The sequence below is a fragment of the Rhinoraja longicauda genome, chromosome 18 (assembly GCF_053455715.1).
Source record: "Rhinoraja longicauda isolate Sanriku21f chromosome 18, sRhiLon1.1, whole genome shotgun sequence".
In the NCBI taxonomy this organism is placed as follows: Eukaryota; Metazoa; Chordata; class Chondrichthyes; order Rajiformes; family Arhynchobatidae; genus Rhinoraja; species Rhinoraja longicauda.
The window spans coordinates 35,009,348-35,022,280 of record NC_135970.1 but is presented as its reverse complement, the minus strand read 5'-3'; the positions used below and the strand labels follow the sequence as shown (position 1 = coordinate 35,022,280).

General features: G+C 48.3%; 1 protein-coding gene across 7 annotated transcripts in view; it reads left to right on the top strand.

Annotated features, from left to right (window-relative positions):
• Window positions 1-12,933, top strand: part of ano5a (anoctamin 5a) — a 133,671-nt gene that overhangs the window by 86,954 nt on the left and 33,784 nt on the right. For all 7 annotated transcript variants that reach the window (XM_078415500.1, XM_078415501.1, XM_078415496.1 and 4 more), the window contains 4 exons: window positions 1,937-2,052; window positions 6,475-6,609; window positions 8,726-8,828; window positions 11,918-11,978. In XM_078415500.1, coding sequence (XP_078271626.1) covers window positions 1,937-2,052; window positions 6,475-6,609; window positions 8,726-8,828; window positions 11,918-11,978 — 415 coding nt within the window. The remainder of the gene's footprint in view (window positions 1-1,936; window positions 2,053-6,474; window positions 6,610-8,725; window positions 8,829-11,917; window positions 11,979-12,933) is intronic.

Genomic DNA, 12,933 nt, shown 5'->3' with positions numbered 1-12,933 from the left:
GGGCCCTAAATGCGTTAACAAGTGAGGAGGCCTGCCCCCCTCTGCAGGCAGACAGACGTTCGTTTCCTTGCAGAGCAGCTGCAGGAAGCCTGTGGTGTGAATCGCTGCTGTTAGACTCTGGCCAAGAGCCGAGCGGAGAGGCTGAATCAGCAATGCATGGTTGGCATGGAGACCCGGATTTGTACTGCTAAACTGTTTTTATTTTAAATAGCTCCGTGCGTGCTGCCGAATGTGGTGTTAGACACGAGGAGCTCTTTCCCGCAGTGAATTGGAGTGATTGTCCTTTCACACAATAGCTTGTGTGGCATTGGTTGGGACACGAGTGGCGCAGCGGGTAGAGCTGCTGCCTCACAGCGCCAGAGACCCGGGTTTGATCCTGACCTCGGGTGCTGGCTGTCTGGAGTTTGCACGTTTCTCCCCCCCCCTCCTCCCCACCGTGTCCTCGTGTCATTTCTTAAGGCCATAAGTGATAGGAGCAGAATTAGTCCATTCGAACCCATTAAGTCTACTCTGCCATTCAATCATGGCTGATCTATCTCTCCCTCCTAACCCCATTCTCCTGCCTTCTCCCCGTAACCCCTGACACCCGACCCCACAGACGTGCCAGGTTCGTACATTAATTGGCCCTGTGTAAAGTGCGCACAGTGTGTCAAGAGTGGATGCGAAAGTGGGATGTCGTTTAGTTTCGAGATACAGGCCCTTCGGCCCACTGAGTCTGCACCAACCAGCGATCCCCGCACATTAGCACTATCCTACACACACTAGGGACAATTTACAATTTTACCGAAGCCAATTAGCCTACAAACCTGTACGTCTTTGGAGTGTAGGAGGAGACCGGAGCTCCAGGAGAAAGCCCACGCAGGTCACGGGGAGAACGTACAAACTCGGTACAGACAGCACCCGTAGTCGGGATCGAACCCGGGTCTCTGGCGCTGTGAGGCGGCAACTCTACCGCTGCGCCACTGTGCCGCCCTGGTTTGTTTATCCCACCTTCGCATCCACTCCCTACACCTTTTACAGAGGCCGACTAACCTGCAAACCCGCACGTCGTTGGGATGTTGGGAGGAAACTCGTGCGATCACAGGGGCAACGTGCAAACTCCACACAGACAGCATCCAAGTCAGGATCAAACCCGGGTCTCTGGCACTGAGAAGCAACGGTTCCACCAGCTCCACCACCGTGGACATCTAGATAAGAAATCCTTACCCAGAGAGTGAAAGGAATTCCAGTTGATCTAGTTGTAGGTTGCTGAGCATCTGCTGTGGCCAGTGCTCCATGTTCACCTCCAGGATAGTCCAGCCCTTATGTACATGGAAATGTTCCTCTTCCATTTAATGGCAGCAAGGCAGTACAATATAGAGGCATTGAGTCATAGTGATACTTTGGGGAAACAGGCCCTTCAGCCCAACTTGCCCACGCCGGCCATCTACACTAGTCCCATCTTCCTGCGCTTGGTCGATATCACTCTAAACATGTCCTATCCATGTACCTGTCAAACTGTTTCTCAAACGTTGGGTCAGTCCCTGCCTCAACTACCTCCTCCGGCAGCTCGTTCCATGGACCCACCAACCTTTGTGTGAAAAGGTTACCCCCCCTGAGACTCCAATTAAATCTTTCCCCCTTCACCTCAAACCCTCTGCTCCTCGATTCACCTACTCTGGGCAAGAGATTCTACCCGATCTATTCCTCTCATAGTTTTGTACACCTCTATAAGATCACCCCTTGTCCTCCTGCGCTCCAGGGAATAGAGTCCCAGCCTGCCCCAACATCTTCCTGTAGCTCGGACCCTCGAGTGCTGGCAACAGCCTCGTTCGGACGTTAGGTCTTCAACCTAAAACGCTAGCTCTGTTTCTCCTTTCACGGTTGTTACCTGGGTTTCCACCATTTTCCTTTCTCCATTATTGCTGCTGTCTGCTCACTGCGTGTGCTTCTGTAGTGCAGATACTGGATGAAGTCCCATGACCCAAAGAGTGAGAATGAGCGATACACATTATATAAGCAATGGGCACGCTTTGGACAGTTCTACAAGGAGCAGCCTCTTAACCTCATCAGGTACGTCTAAACTCCTCAGATGTTCACACGACACGAGAAACGCTGTCACCCATTCCACTGTAAAAACAGAGCACCCAGCAAATATTTATTTTTTCCATTTCTTTAAAGTATTTATAACATTTTAAAGTGCAATATTCTCCCAAGTGCAATATTCCACCTAGGTGTGATATATATTTATTCATTTACTACTTTTAAGCATTTAAATGACTTATTGGATGTGTTTTTAACTTGTTTTGTTTGCACTGATCTGGAGTAGCTCTCCTAATTTTGTTGTTTCTCTAAGTCCAATGACAATAAAGGATATTATTATTGTTATTATTATTATTATTATTATGGAGAGATTGTATTGTACTGACTTCAAACTGAGGTGAGCAAGCTAGTCTTTAGACTTTAGAGTATAGACGCTTATCTAATTGGTATCTAGCCTGCAAACCTGAACGTCTTTGGAGTGTGGGAGGAAGCCGGAGCGCCCGGAGAAAGCCCACGCAGGTCACGGGGAGAACATCTCAAATTCTGCACAGACCACACACCCATGGTCAGGATGGAACCCGGGTCTCTGGCGCTATGAGGCAGCAACTCTACCGCTGCGCCACCGTGCTGCCCAAGTAGGTGATGGAAGGAGAGTTTCACTACATCTCATCAGATGGTTTTCAACTTTCCTTTTCCGAAGAAGGGTCTTGAACAGAAACGTCACCTGGTCCTTTACTCCAGAGATGCTGCCTGATCCGCTGAGTTACTCCAGCCTTATGAGTCTACCTTCCCTTTACCATACCTCCGGAGTAGATTGTGTCCAAAAGAATCTCGCCTTATCTGGTGGTACTCTTCGCAGTCTTGTCACAATTAAGATTATTGTGTAGGAAGGAACTGCAGATGCTGGTTTACACTGAAGATAGACACAAAATGCTGGAGTAACTCAGCGGGACAGGCAGCATCTCTGGAGAGAAGGAATGGACAGTTTTGGATATTTTTAAGGCAGAGATAGATAGATTCTTGATTAGCACAGGTGTCAGGGGTTATGGCGAGAAGGCAGGAGAATGGGGTGAGGAGGGAGAGATAGATCAGCCATGATTGAATGGCAGAGTAGACTTGATGGGCCGAATGGCCTAATTCTGCTACTGTCACTTATGACCTTATGAATGGGTGACGTTTCGGGTCGCGACCCTTCTTCAGACTGAGAGTCAGGGGAGAGGGAGAAATGGAGATACGGAAGGGTAAGGTGTGAAAACGATTTTAAGATGCCGCTTGTTAGAGCAATAGAAACATAGAAAATAGGTGCAGGAGGAGTCCTTTCAGCCCTTGGAGCCAGCACCGCCATTCATTGCGATCATGGCTGAACGTCCACAATCAGTAACCCGTGCCTGCCTTCTCCCCATATCCCTTGATTCCACTAGCCCCCAGAGCTCTATCTAACTCTCTCTTAAATCCATCCAGTGATTTGGCCTCCACTGCCCTCTGTGGCAGAGAATTCCACAAATTGTCACAACTCTCTGGGTGAAAAAGTTCCTTCTCACCTCAGTTTTAAATGGCCTCCCCTTTATTCTAAGACTGTGTGGCCCCTGGTTCTGGACTCCCCCAACATTGGGAACATTTTTTTCCTGCATCTAGCTTGTCCAGTCCTTTTATAATTTTATATGTCTCTATAAAGAGGCAGAGGAGAGACTGCAAACCCTCCAGCAGCTCTCTCTCTCTTTGACTCAGCTACCTGCTACATACAAGTCGGCTACAGAAATGTGGACCACAAACATGGCTCAAATTACAGACCTGCCGTGGGGCACGGCGTTAGAATGGCAGTAGTGTCAAATGGAGGTCAAGTGTAGAGGGTAGGATTTCGAACCAGGTGTAACAAAGGGAATTTGTGCAAAAGGTTTACGGAAGAGGTTACAAATCTCAAATAGCTGCGGCAGCTGAATTGATTTAATCTTGGCGACGCTCCAGAAAGTGCAAGTCAATTGCTAGCAGCCCCATCGAAGCTGTGGCTGAGTTTGACTTTGGCATTAGGTGGCTGTTAGTCGGAGCAGCCTTGGGGGGCTGGTATCCAATTATCACTTTGCCAGATTTATGTAGTGGTGAATCTGCGGAATTCATTGCCACAGAAGGCTGTGGAGGCCAAGCCAGTGGATATGTTTAAGGCAGAGATTATAGATCGATAGATTCTTGATTACTAAGGGTGTCAGGGGTTATGGGGAGAAGGCAGGAGAACGGGGGTTGAGAGGAAAGGGTAGATCGGCCACGATTGAAGTAGTAGTAGACCTGATGGGCCGAACGGCCTAATTCTGCTCCTATCATTTGTGAACTTATGAAATAGAAAACAGGAACAGAGACCTCGCCTCTGAGTTTGGATGAACCACGTTCTCGTTTGTTTGTAAGGGTCACTGGATGTGGTTCTCAGGGCAGCAAGGCGACCAACGACGGTGGTACCATCAGTGAAATGAAAGATGATGTTGGAACCTGTGCCTGATCACACAGTCGTGGGTAGAGAGGGAGACTCCTATATATGGGCGAGACTATGCACAGGCTTGGCGATCGTTTCGCTGAATTGAATTGAATTGAATAGTTTATTGTCACATGTGGCAAGTCACAGTGAATTTTTTTGCTTCCATGGCTTGCCGAGGTATGCAAATGGTCACCACGTAAAGGGCGCTTATAAAGTTACAAATTCCCTCCTCCCCCGCACCAGGTCCCCCTTGGTCCATTGTTCTTCCCCCTCCTTCCCCACGTCGGGTCCCCATTGTTCATTGTTCTCTCCCCCCTCCCTCACGGCGGTCCCCTCACGTCGGGTCCTCCATCGTTCTTTCCCTCGGCGGCAGCGTCCTCACTCCCACGCGGTCCGTTCTCGTCCGTCGGTCAGCGCCATCATCAACCGCCGCGCCGACCTCTCCGCTAACGCTGCCGGGTCCGCTCCGGACGCCTCCGTGGCACTGACCCGGGCCCCAACCACGGGCCCCGTCAAACCACGAGGGTCCACCTCCGGCACTTCCCCTCAGTCTGCCTCGGCCTACCCGTTATCCCGGTTACCAAGCACTTTTAACTCCCCCTCCCATTCCCACACTGACCTTTCTGTCCTGGGCCTCCTCCACTGTCAGAGTGAGGCCCAACGTAAACTGGAGGAACAGCACCTCATATTTTGCTTGGGCAGCTTACACCCCAGCGGTATGAACATTGACTTCTCTGCCATTCTATATTTCCCTCTCCCCTGACTCTCAGCCTGAAGAAGGGTCTTCACCTGAAACGTCATCTATCCGTGTTTTGGCATAGACTACTTTGTAAAGGCATAGACTACTTTGTAAACGGGGAGAGAATCCAGAAATCGGAGGTGCAAAGAGAATTGGGTGTGCTGGTGCAGGATTCCAGGAAAGATTAATTTGCAAGTCAAAATGGTGTCAGAGTGCGGAAGGCAAATGCAATGCTAGCTTTTATTACAAGAGGGCTAGAATACAAAAACAGGGATGTAATGCTGAGGCTCTATAAGGCACTGGTGAGGCCGCGTGTGGAGTATTGTGAGCAATTTTGGGCAGCATGTCTGAGGAAGAATGTGCTGGCTCTGGAGAGGGTCCAGAGGAGGTTTACAAGAATTATCTCAGGAATGAGTGGGTTAACCTATGATGAGCGTTTGACAGCACTGGGCCTGTACTCGCTGGGACTGTACACTGAGGAATGAGGGGACCTCATTGAAACTTACCAAATAGTGAATGGCTTAGATAGAGTGGATGTGGAGAGGACACTAGTGGGAGAGTCTAGGACCAGAGGTCACAGCCTCAGAATTAAAGGACGTTCTTTTAGGAAGGAGATGAAGAGGAATTTCTTTAGTCAGAGGGTGGTGAATCTGTGGACGCCATTGCTACAGAAGGCTGTGGAGGCCATCAATGGATATTTTTAAGGCAGGGATAGATAGATTCTTGATTAGTACGGGTGTCAGGGGTTATGGGGTGAAGGCAGGCGAATGGGGTTTGGAGGGAGAGATAGATCAGCTGTGATTGAATGGCGGATTAGACTTGATGGGCCGGATGGCCTATTTCTGCTCCTATCACGTGTGACCTTATGACCTCTCTGATAGGGCGGTCACGGTGGCACAGCGGTAGAGTTGCTGCCTTACAGCGAATGCAGCGCCGGAGAACCAGGTTTGATCCCGACTACGGGTGCTGTCTGTACAAAGGTTGTACGTTCTCCCCGTGACCTGCGTGGGTTTTCTCCGAGATCTTTGTTTTCCTCCCACACTCCAAAGACATATAGGTTTGTAGGTTAATTGGCTTGGTAAATGTAAAATTTGTCCCTAGTGGGTGTAGGATGGTGTTAAATGTGCGGGGATCGCTGGTCGGCGCGGACCCGGTGGGCCGAAGGGCCTGTTTCCGCGCTGTGTCCTGAAACGTACGTTTGCTGTGGAAAAGGATCGACGTTGGGTACCTTCTGTTTTCTTTCTTCCAGAAAATATTACGGAGAGAAGATTGGAATATATTTTGCTTGGCTTGGATTCTACACGGAAATGTTGGGAATCGCTGGTGCGGTCGGATTCCTCTGCTTTTTGTTCGGCTGCATAACCAAGGATGGAAATGTGTGGAGGTAAGCTACCGTATAACACCCAACAGTACCTCACCGGAACAGGCCCTTCAGCCCACAATGTCCGTACCGACAATGGTCATAAGGAATGGGAGTGAAATTAGGCCATTCGGCCCATCAAGACTACTCCGCCATTCAATCATGGCTGATCTATCTCTCCCTCCTAATCACCTTCTCCCCATAACTTCTGACACCTGCACTAATCTAGAAAGATGCCAATGTAAATTTATCTCATTTGCTTGCACATGCACCATGTCCCTCCATTCCCTGCATGTCCATGTGTGCCAATTTAAAATGCTCTTAAACACCATTAATGTATCTGCCTTCACCACCATCCCTGGTGGCACATTCCAGGTACCCAAGGTACGCAAATCTCCTTTAAACTTTGTGCCTCGCCCATTCAACATAGAATATCGAACAGTACAGCACAAGAACAATCTCTTTGACCCACAATATCTGTGCCAAACGTTAATGCCAAACACTTGAATTCCCCTTCCCATTCCCACACTATCCTTTTCTAGGCCTCATCCATTGTAAGGCCAAGCGCTAATTGGAGGAACAGCATTTCGTATTTCACTTGGGCAGCTTACAACCCAGTGGTATGAATATTAATATTCTGGATATTAAGAGTCCGAAGAAGGGTCTCGACCCGAAACGCCACCCATTCCTTCTCTCCAGAGATGCTGCCTGTCCCGCTGAGTTACTCCAGCGTTTTGTGTCTACCTTCAGTATGAATATTAACTTCTCTAACTTCAAATAACCCTTGCATCCCCTCTCTCTCCGTCCCTCCCCCACCCAAGTTGTAACAGCTTCAAAGTCATCTTGTTGAGTCTCATTGTCTGTAACTCGTTTTCACCTAGCACACAGCTAATAATGGCCTGTTTCTTTTCACACCGTTACTTTTTTGCATATCTTTCATTCATTTGTTCTATATCTCTCCACATCATCGTCTATATCTCTCATTTCCCTTTCCCTTGACTCAGTTTGAAGAAGGGTCTCAACCCGAAACGTCACCCATTCCTTCTCTCCAGAGATGCTGCCGGACCTGCTGAGTTACTTCAGCTTTTTATATCTCTTCCCTAAAACTTTCCCCTCTGGTCTTTACCTGTGGTGATATTTCCACCCTCGGGAAAGAGGTTCTAACTGTCTACTCATAACTTTATACACTTCCATTAGGTCTCCCCTCAATATCCGGCGCTCCAGAGAAACATAGAAACATGGAAAATAGGTGCAGGAGTGGACCATTTGGCCCTTCGAGCCAGCACTGCCATTCAATGTGATCATCCAAAATCAGTACCCCGTTCCTGCTTTCTCCCCGTATCCCTTGCTCCCATTAGCCCTAAGAACTAAAGCTAACTCTCTCTTGAAACCATCCAGTGAATTGACCTCCACTGCCGATAATGGCAGATAAATCCACAGATTCACAACTCTGGGTGAAAAACAACCCAAGTCTATCTAACTTCTCCTTGTAGCTAATATCCACTTATCCAGACAGCGATCTGGTAAACCTCTTCCTCATCTCTGTTAAACCAATCATCTCCTGTGAACACTTGAACTCGGAAGAAAGAGAAGGAATTTTATTTCTGTTAGTTGTGCAGGTGCAACATGAGACAAGACAGAGTGCTGGAGTAGCTCAGCGGGTCAGGCAACATCTCCGGAGAACATGGAAAGGTGACGTTTCAGGTCAAAGAAGAGTCTCGACCCAAAACATCGCCTATCCATGTTCTCCAGAGATGCTGCCTGACCCATTGAATTACTCCAGCACTCTGTGTCTTTATATGTTTGATTTACGTACATTTTGATTTATACGCTGTTTTTTCAAGCCCGGTTTAGCCCGTTTTAGTGAGGTTTAGTTTAGTTAATTTAGAACGCAGAAACGGGGAGAACGTACAAACTCCGTACAGACAGCGCCCGTAGTCTGGATTGAACCCGGGTCTCTGGCGCTGTGAGGCAGCAACTCTACCGCTGCGCCACCCGTGCCTATATATTTTACAATACGATACGATAAAACGTTAATTATCCCACGAGGGAAATTGATCTGCCAACAGTCATTATAAAATGTGAAATTATAAAACGTGACGTAAGGTTTAACTGACGAGTTCTTCCACCTTCTCCCCAGCGATGAAATCTGCGATGCGGAGATCGGAGGCAGGATAATTATGTGCCCGCTCTGCGATGCCTGTGACTTCTGGAGATTGAACACCACCTGCCAGTCAACTAAGGTTTGTCTCTCCCGAGATGCTGCCTGACCTGCTGAGTTACTCCAGCATTTTGTGAATAAATCGATTTGTACCAGCATCTGCAGTTATTTTCTTAAACTAAGGTTTGTAGATGTAAACGGACTGCCGTACAATGTCAGGCTTTTTTTAATTTTTTAATCAAAAATATTTATTCAAATATTAAAATAATATATACAATACAATAAAACCAAAACAGAACCCACAACCAGAATACTATACAAACAAAGATACCAATTGAAACTATTATACAATTATATTACAATCCCCATCCAGGATGCATCCAATCCCCCGCGGTGCCCAGAAATCCCCCAGGGTGCCCGTGGACAGCGCGCGGTCCCTCTCCAACACCACCCGGGCGCGGATGTAACCCCGGAAAAGGGGCAGGCAGCCGGCTCGGGCAGAGCCCTCTTCCGCCTGGCGCCGTGACTCGCGGATGGCCAGCTTGGCCAGGCCCAGGAGTCAAGTCAAGTCAAGTCAATTTTATTTGTATAGCACATTTAAAAACAACCCACGTTGACCGAAGTGCTGTACATCTGATTAGGTTCCAATGGAAAAAAAATGAAACATACAGTAGCACGCAAACAGTTCACAGCGCCTCCTCAATGAGCCTCAAACGCTAGGGAGTAGAAATAGGTTTTGAGCCTGGACTTAAAGGAGTCGATGGAGGGGGCAGTTCTGATGGGGAGAGGGATGCTGTTCCACAGTCTAGGAGCTGCAACCGCAAAAGCGCGGTCACCCCTGAGTTTAAGCCTAGACCGCGGAATAGTGAGTAGCCCCAAGTCGGCCGACCTGAGGGACCTGGAGTTAGAGAGGGGGGTTAGAAGATTTTTGATGTAGGGGGGGGAGTAACCCAATGTCCTTGTAGGAGCAACCCAACAAGGACATCTTCGGCCCTACCCTCTCCCATACGCACAGGGTGTCCAAAGATGAGGATGGTGGGTGAGAAGTGCAGCCAAAAAGCAAGGAGCAGCCCCTTTAGATATTGGAACAGGGGCTGCAACCTCACACACTCCATGTACACGTGGTACACAGACTCTTCCAACCCGCAAAAGTGGCAGGCGGCTGGCGAGTCTGTGAACCGCGCGAGGAACAGGTTGCAGGGGACTCCTCGGTGCAATAGCTTCTACCCCAGGTCCCCGATGGAGAGGGGCAGAATCCCTGCGTAGAGGGACCCCCACCGCAGGGCCCCCTATACAATGTCAGGCTTGGCCCTCCCCAGCCCACCCAGTGGAAGAAGGATCATTCGCGAGCACTGCTTTCTTTATTGTTTTCTAAAAGATGTGGCTACCAGCTGCTTTTTAAATGAAATTCATCTTCGTAAGTGACAGGAGCAGGATTACTACAGGGTGCAGCATTGGGCCGAAATCATGCCCTCCCCAACGTTCGAGGCTGAGGCCATTTGCTCTCCACCTTTTCCCAACAGAAATAGTTACCAGCTTAATTTCAGAAGGCGGCGCAGAGGTAGAGTTGCTGCCTTCGAGCGCTTGCAGCGCCGGAGACCCGGGTTCGATCCTGACTACCGGTGCTGTCAGTACGGAGTTTGTACGTTCTCCCCATTGCCCGCGTGCGTGGGTTTTCTCCCAGATCTTCGGTTTCCTCCCACACTCCAAAGACGTACAGGTTTGTAGGCTAATTGGTTTGGTATAAATGTAAATTGTCCCTAGTGTGCGTGTAGGATAGTGTCAGTGTGCGGGTATCGCTGGGTAGTGCGGACTCGGTGGGCCGAGGGGCCTGTTTCCGCACTGTATCTCCAGACTAAACTAGTGGAAACATGTGGAGGCAGAGGCTGTATCATGGAGCTCTGTAGCTATTCTTTACCAGTGCCAACAGAAGTTAATGCTCCTTGTAATTGGTTATTGTCCATCTGTAGTTACAAAATGTCACACCCGAGGAAGTAATTTCATGCAGACAGGGCATTTATTATGTTTCAGTGATGCAGGGATAGATCGAATTAGAAATAGCATACTGGTATGTACGTGCTTAATTAAAACAGAGGACTTTATTAGAGTTCAAAGATAACCAATTTTAAAAGGCTACCAGTGAGAAACTTTCCCATTGCATGTAACTGATACCTACCTACCGTAATTCAGATCAGTTTAAGATCGGTGAGACCAAGCGCAGGCTCGCCCATTGTTTCGCCTAAAACTGGCCGATCTCCCGGTTGCTCAACACTTTAACTCCCCCTCCCATTCCCACACTGACCTTTCTGTCCTGGGCCTCCTCCATTGGCCCAGCGCAAATTGGAGGAACAGCACCTCATATTTCGCTTGGGCAGCTTACACCCCAGCGGTATGAACATTGACTTCGCTAACTTAAAGTAACCCTTGCTTTTCCCCTCTCTCCGTCCCTCGCCCTTCCTAGTTCTCCGACCAGTCTGACGGTCCCCCTGATTAAATCTTATCTTTGTTTGCTTCCTTGTCACCTTCTCCTAGCTAATAACGATCTATCCGTGATCCTCGTCAACTTTGATGTCTTGTTTTCGCACCTTACCCTTCCTTATCTCTGTGTCTCCCTCTCCCCTGACTCTCAGTCTGAAGAAGGGTCTCGACCCGAAACATCACCTATTCCTGAAATCCAGAGATGCTGCCTGACCTGCTGAGTTACTCCAGCATTTTGTATCTATCTTCGGTGTAAACCAGCATCTGCAGTTCCTTCCTACACAATTTAAGCTTGATTAGTTAATTGTCATATGTGCCAAAGACGAACAGGTTTGTAGGTTAATTGGCTTGGTGTAAATGTAAATTGTCCCTAGTGTGTGTAGGATAGTGTTAGCGTGCGGGGATCGCTGGTCGGCGCGGACTCGGTGGGCCGAAGGGCCTGTTTCCACGCTGTGCCTCTAAACTAAACTGAAAAACTAAACAATAAATGCAATTCATTCAAGATTATACAGCATAGAATCATAGAGTGATGCAATGTGGAAACAGGCACTTCGGCCCAACTTGCCCACACCGGCCAACATGTCCCAGTTACACACTAGTCCCACCTGCCTGCGCTTGGTTCATATCCATCCAAACCTGCATCTGAAAGATTGATATGTTGGTTAATTAATACATTCCCTTTTCTGTTCACAGAATTCTCACTTGTTTGACAACGCAGCTACTTTGTTCTTCGCTGTTTTTATGGGAATCTGGGGTAAGTCCTCTTGGACTGGAAATAATAATAGGAAATTAACTATTTTTTCCAGTTCATTGTTTTAACACTTCTATACATTTGCCCGATGGGAGAGGGGAGAAGAGGAAGGGGCCAGGGTGCGACTGGTCCTTGATTATGCTGCTGGCCTTGTCGAGGCAGCGTGAGATGTAGATGGAGTTAGTGGAAGGGAGATTGGGTTTGTGTGATGGTGACACAACCCATGTCCAGTTCTCAACCTTCTCCCCATCTCAAATTTTCCAAACTCAGATTAACCATATAACCATATATAACCATATAACAACTACAGCACGGAAACAGGCCCTTTCGGCCCTACCAGTCCACGCCGACCACTCTCCCTGACCTAGTCTCATCTACCTGCACTCAGACCATAACCCTCTAATCCCCTCTTATCCATATACCTATCCAATTTACTCTTAAATAATAAAATCGAGCCAGCCTCCACCACTTCCACCGGAAGCCCATTCCATACAGCCACCACCCTCTGAGTAAAGAAGTTACCCCTCATGTTACCCCTAAACATTTGTCCCTCAATTCTGAAGCTATGTCCCCTTGTTGGAATCTTCCCCACTCTCAAAGGGAAAAGCCTACCCACGTCAACTCTGTCCGTCCCTCTCAAAATTTTAAAAACCTCTATCAAGTCCCCCCTCAACCTTCTACGCTCCAAAGAATAAAGACCCAACCTGTTCAACCTCTCTCTGTAGCTTAAGTGCTGAAACCCAGGTAACATTCTAGTAAATCTCCTCTGTACCCTCTCCATTTTGTCGACATCCTTCCTATAATTTGGCGACCAGAACTGCAGATTCGGCCTCACCAATGCCCTGTACAATTTTAACATTACATCCCAACTTCTATACTCGATGCTCTGATTTATAAAGGCAAGCATACCAAACGCCTTCTTCACCACCCTATCCACATGAGATTCCACCTTCAGGGA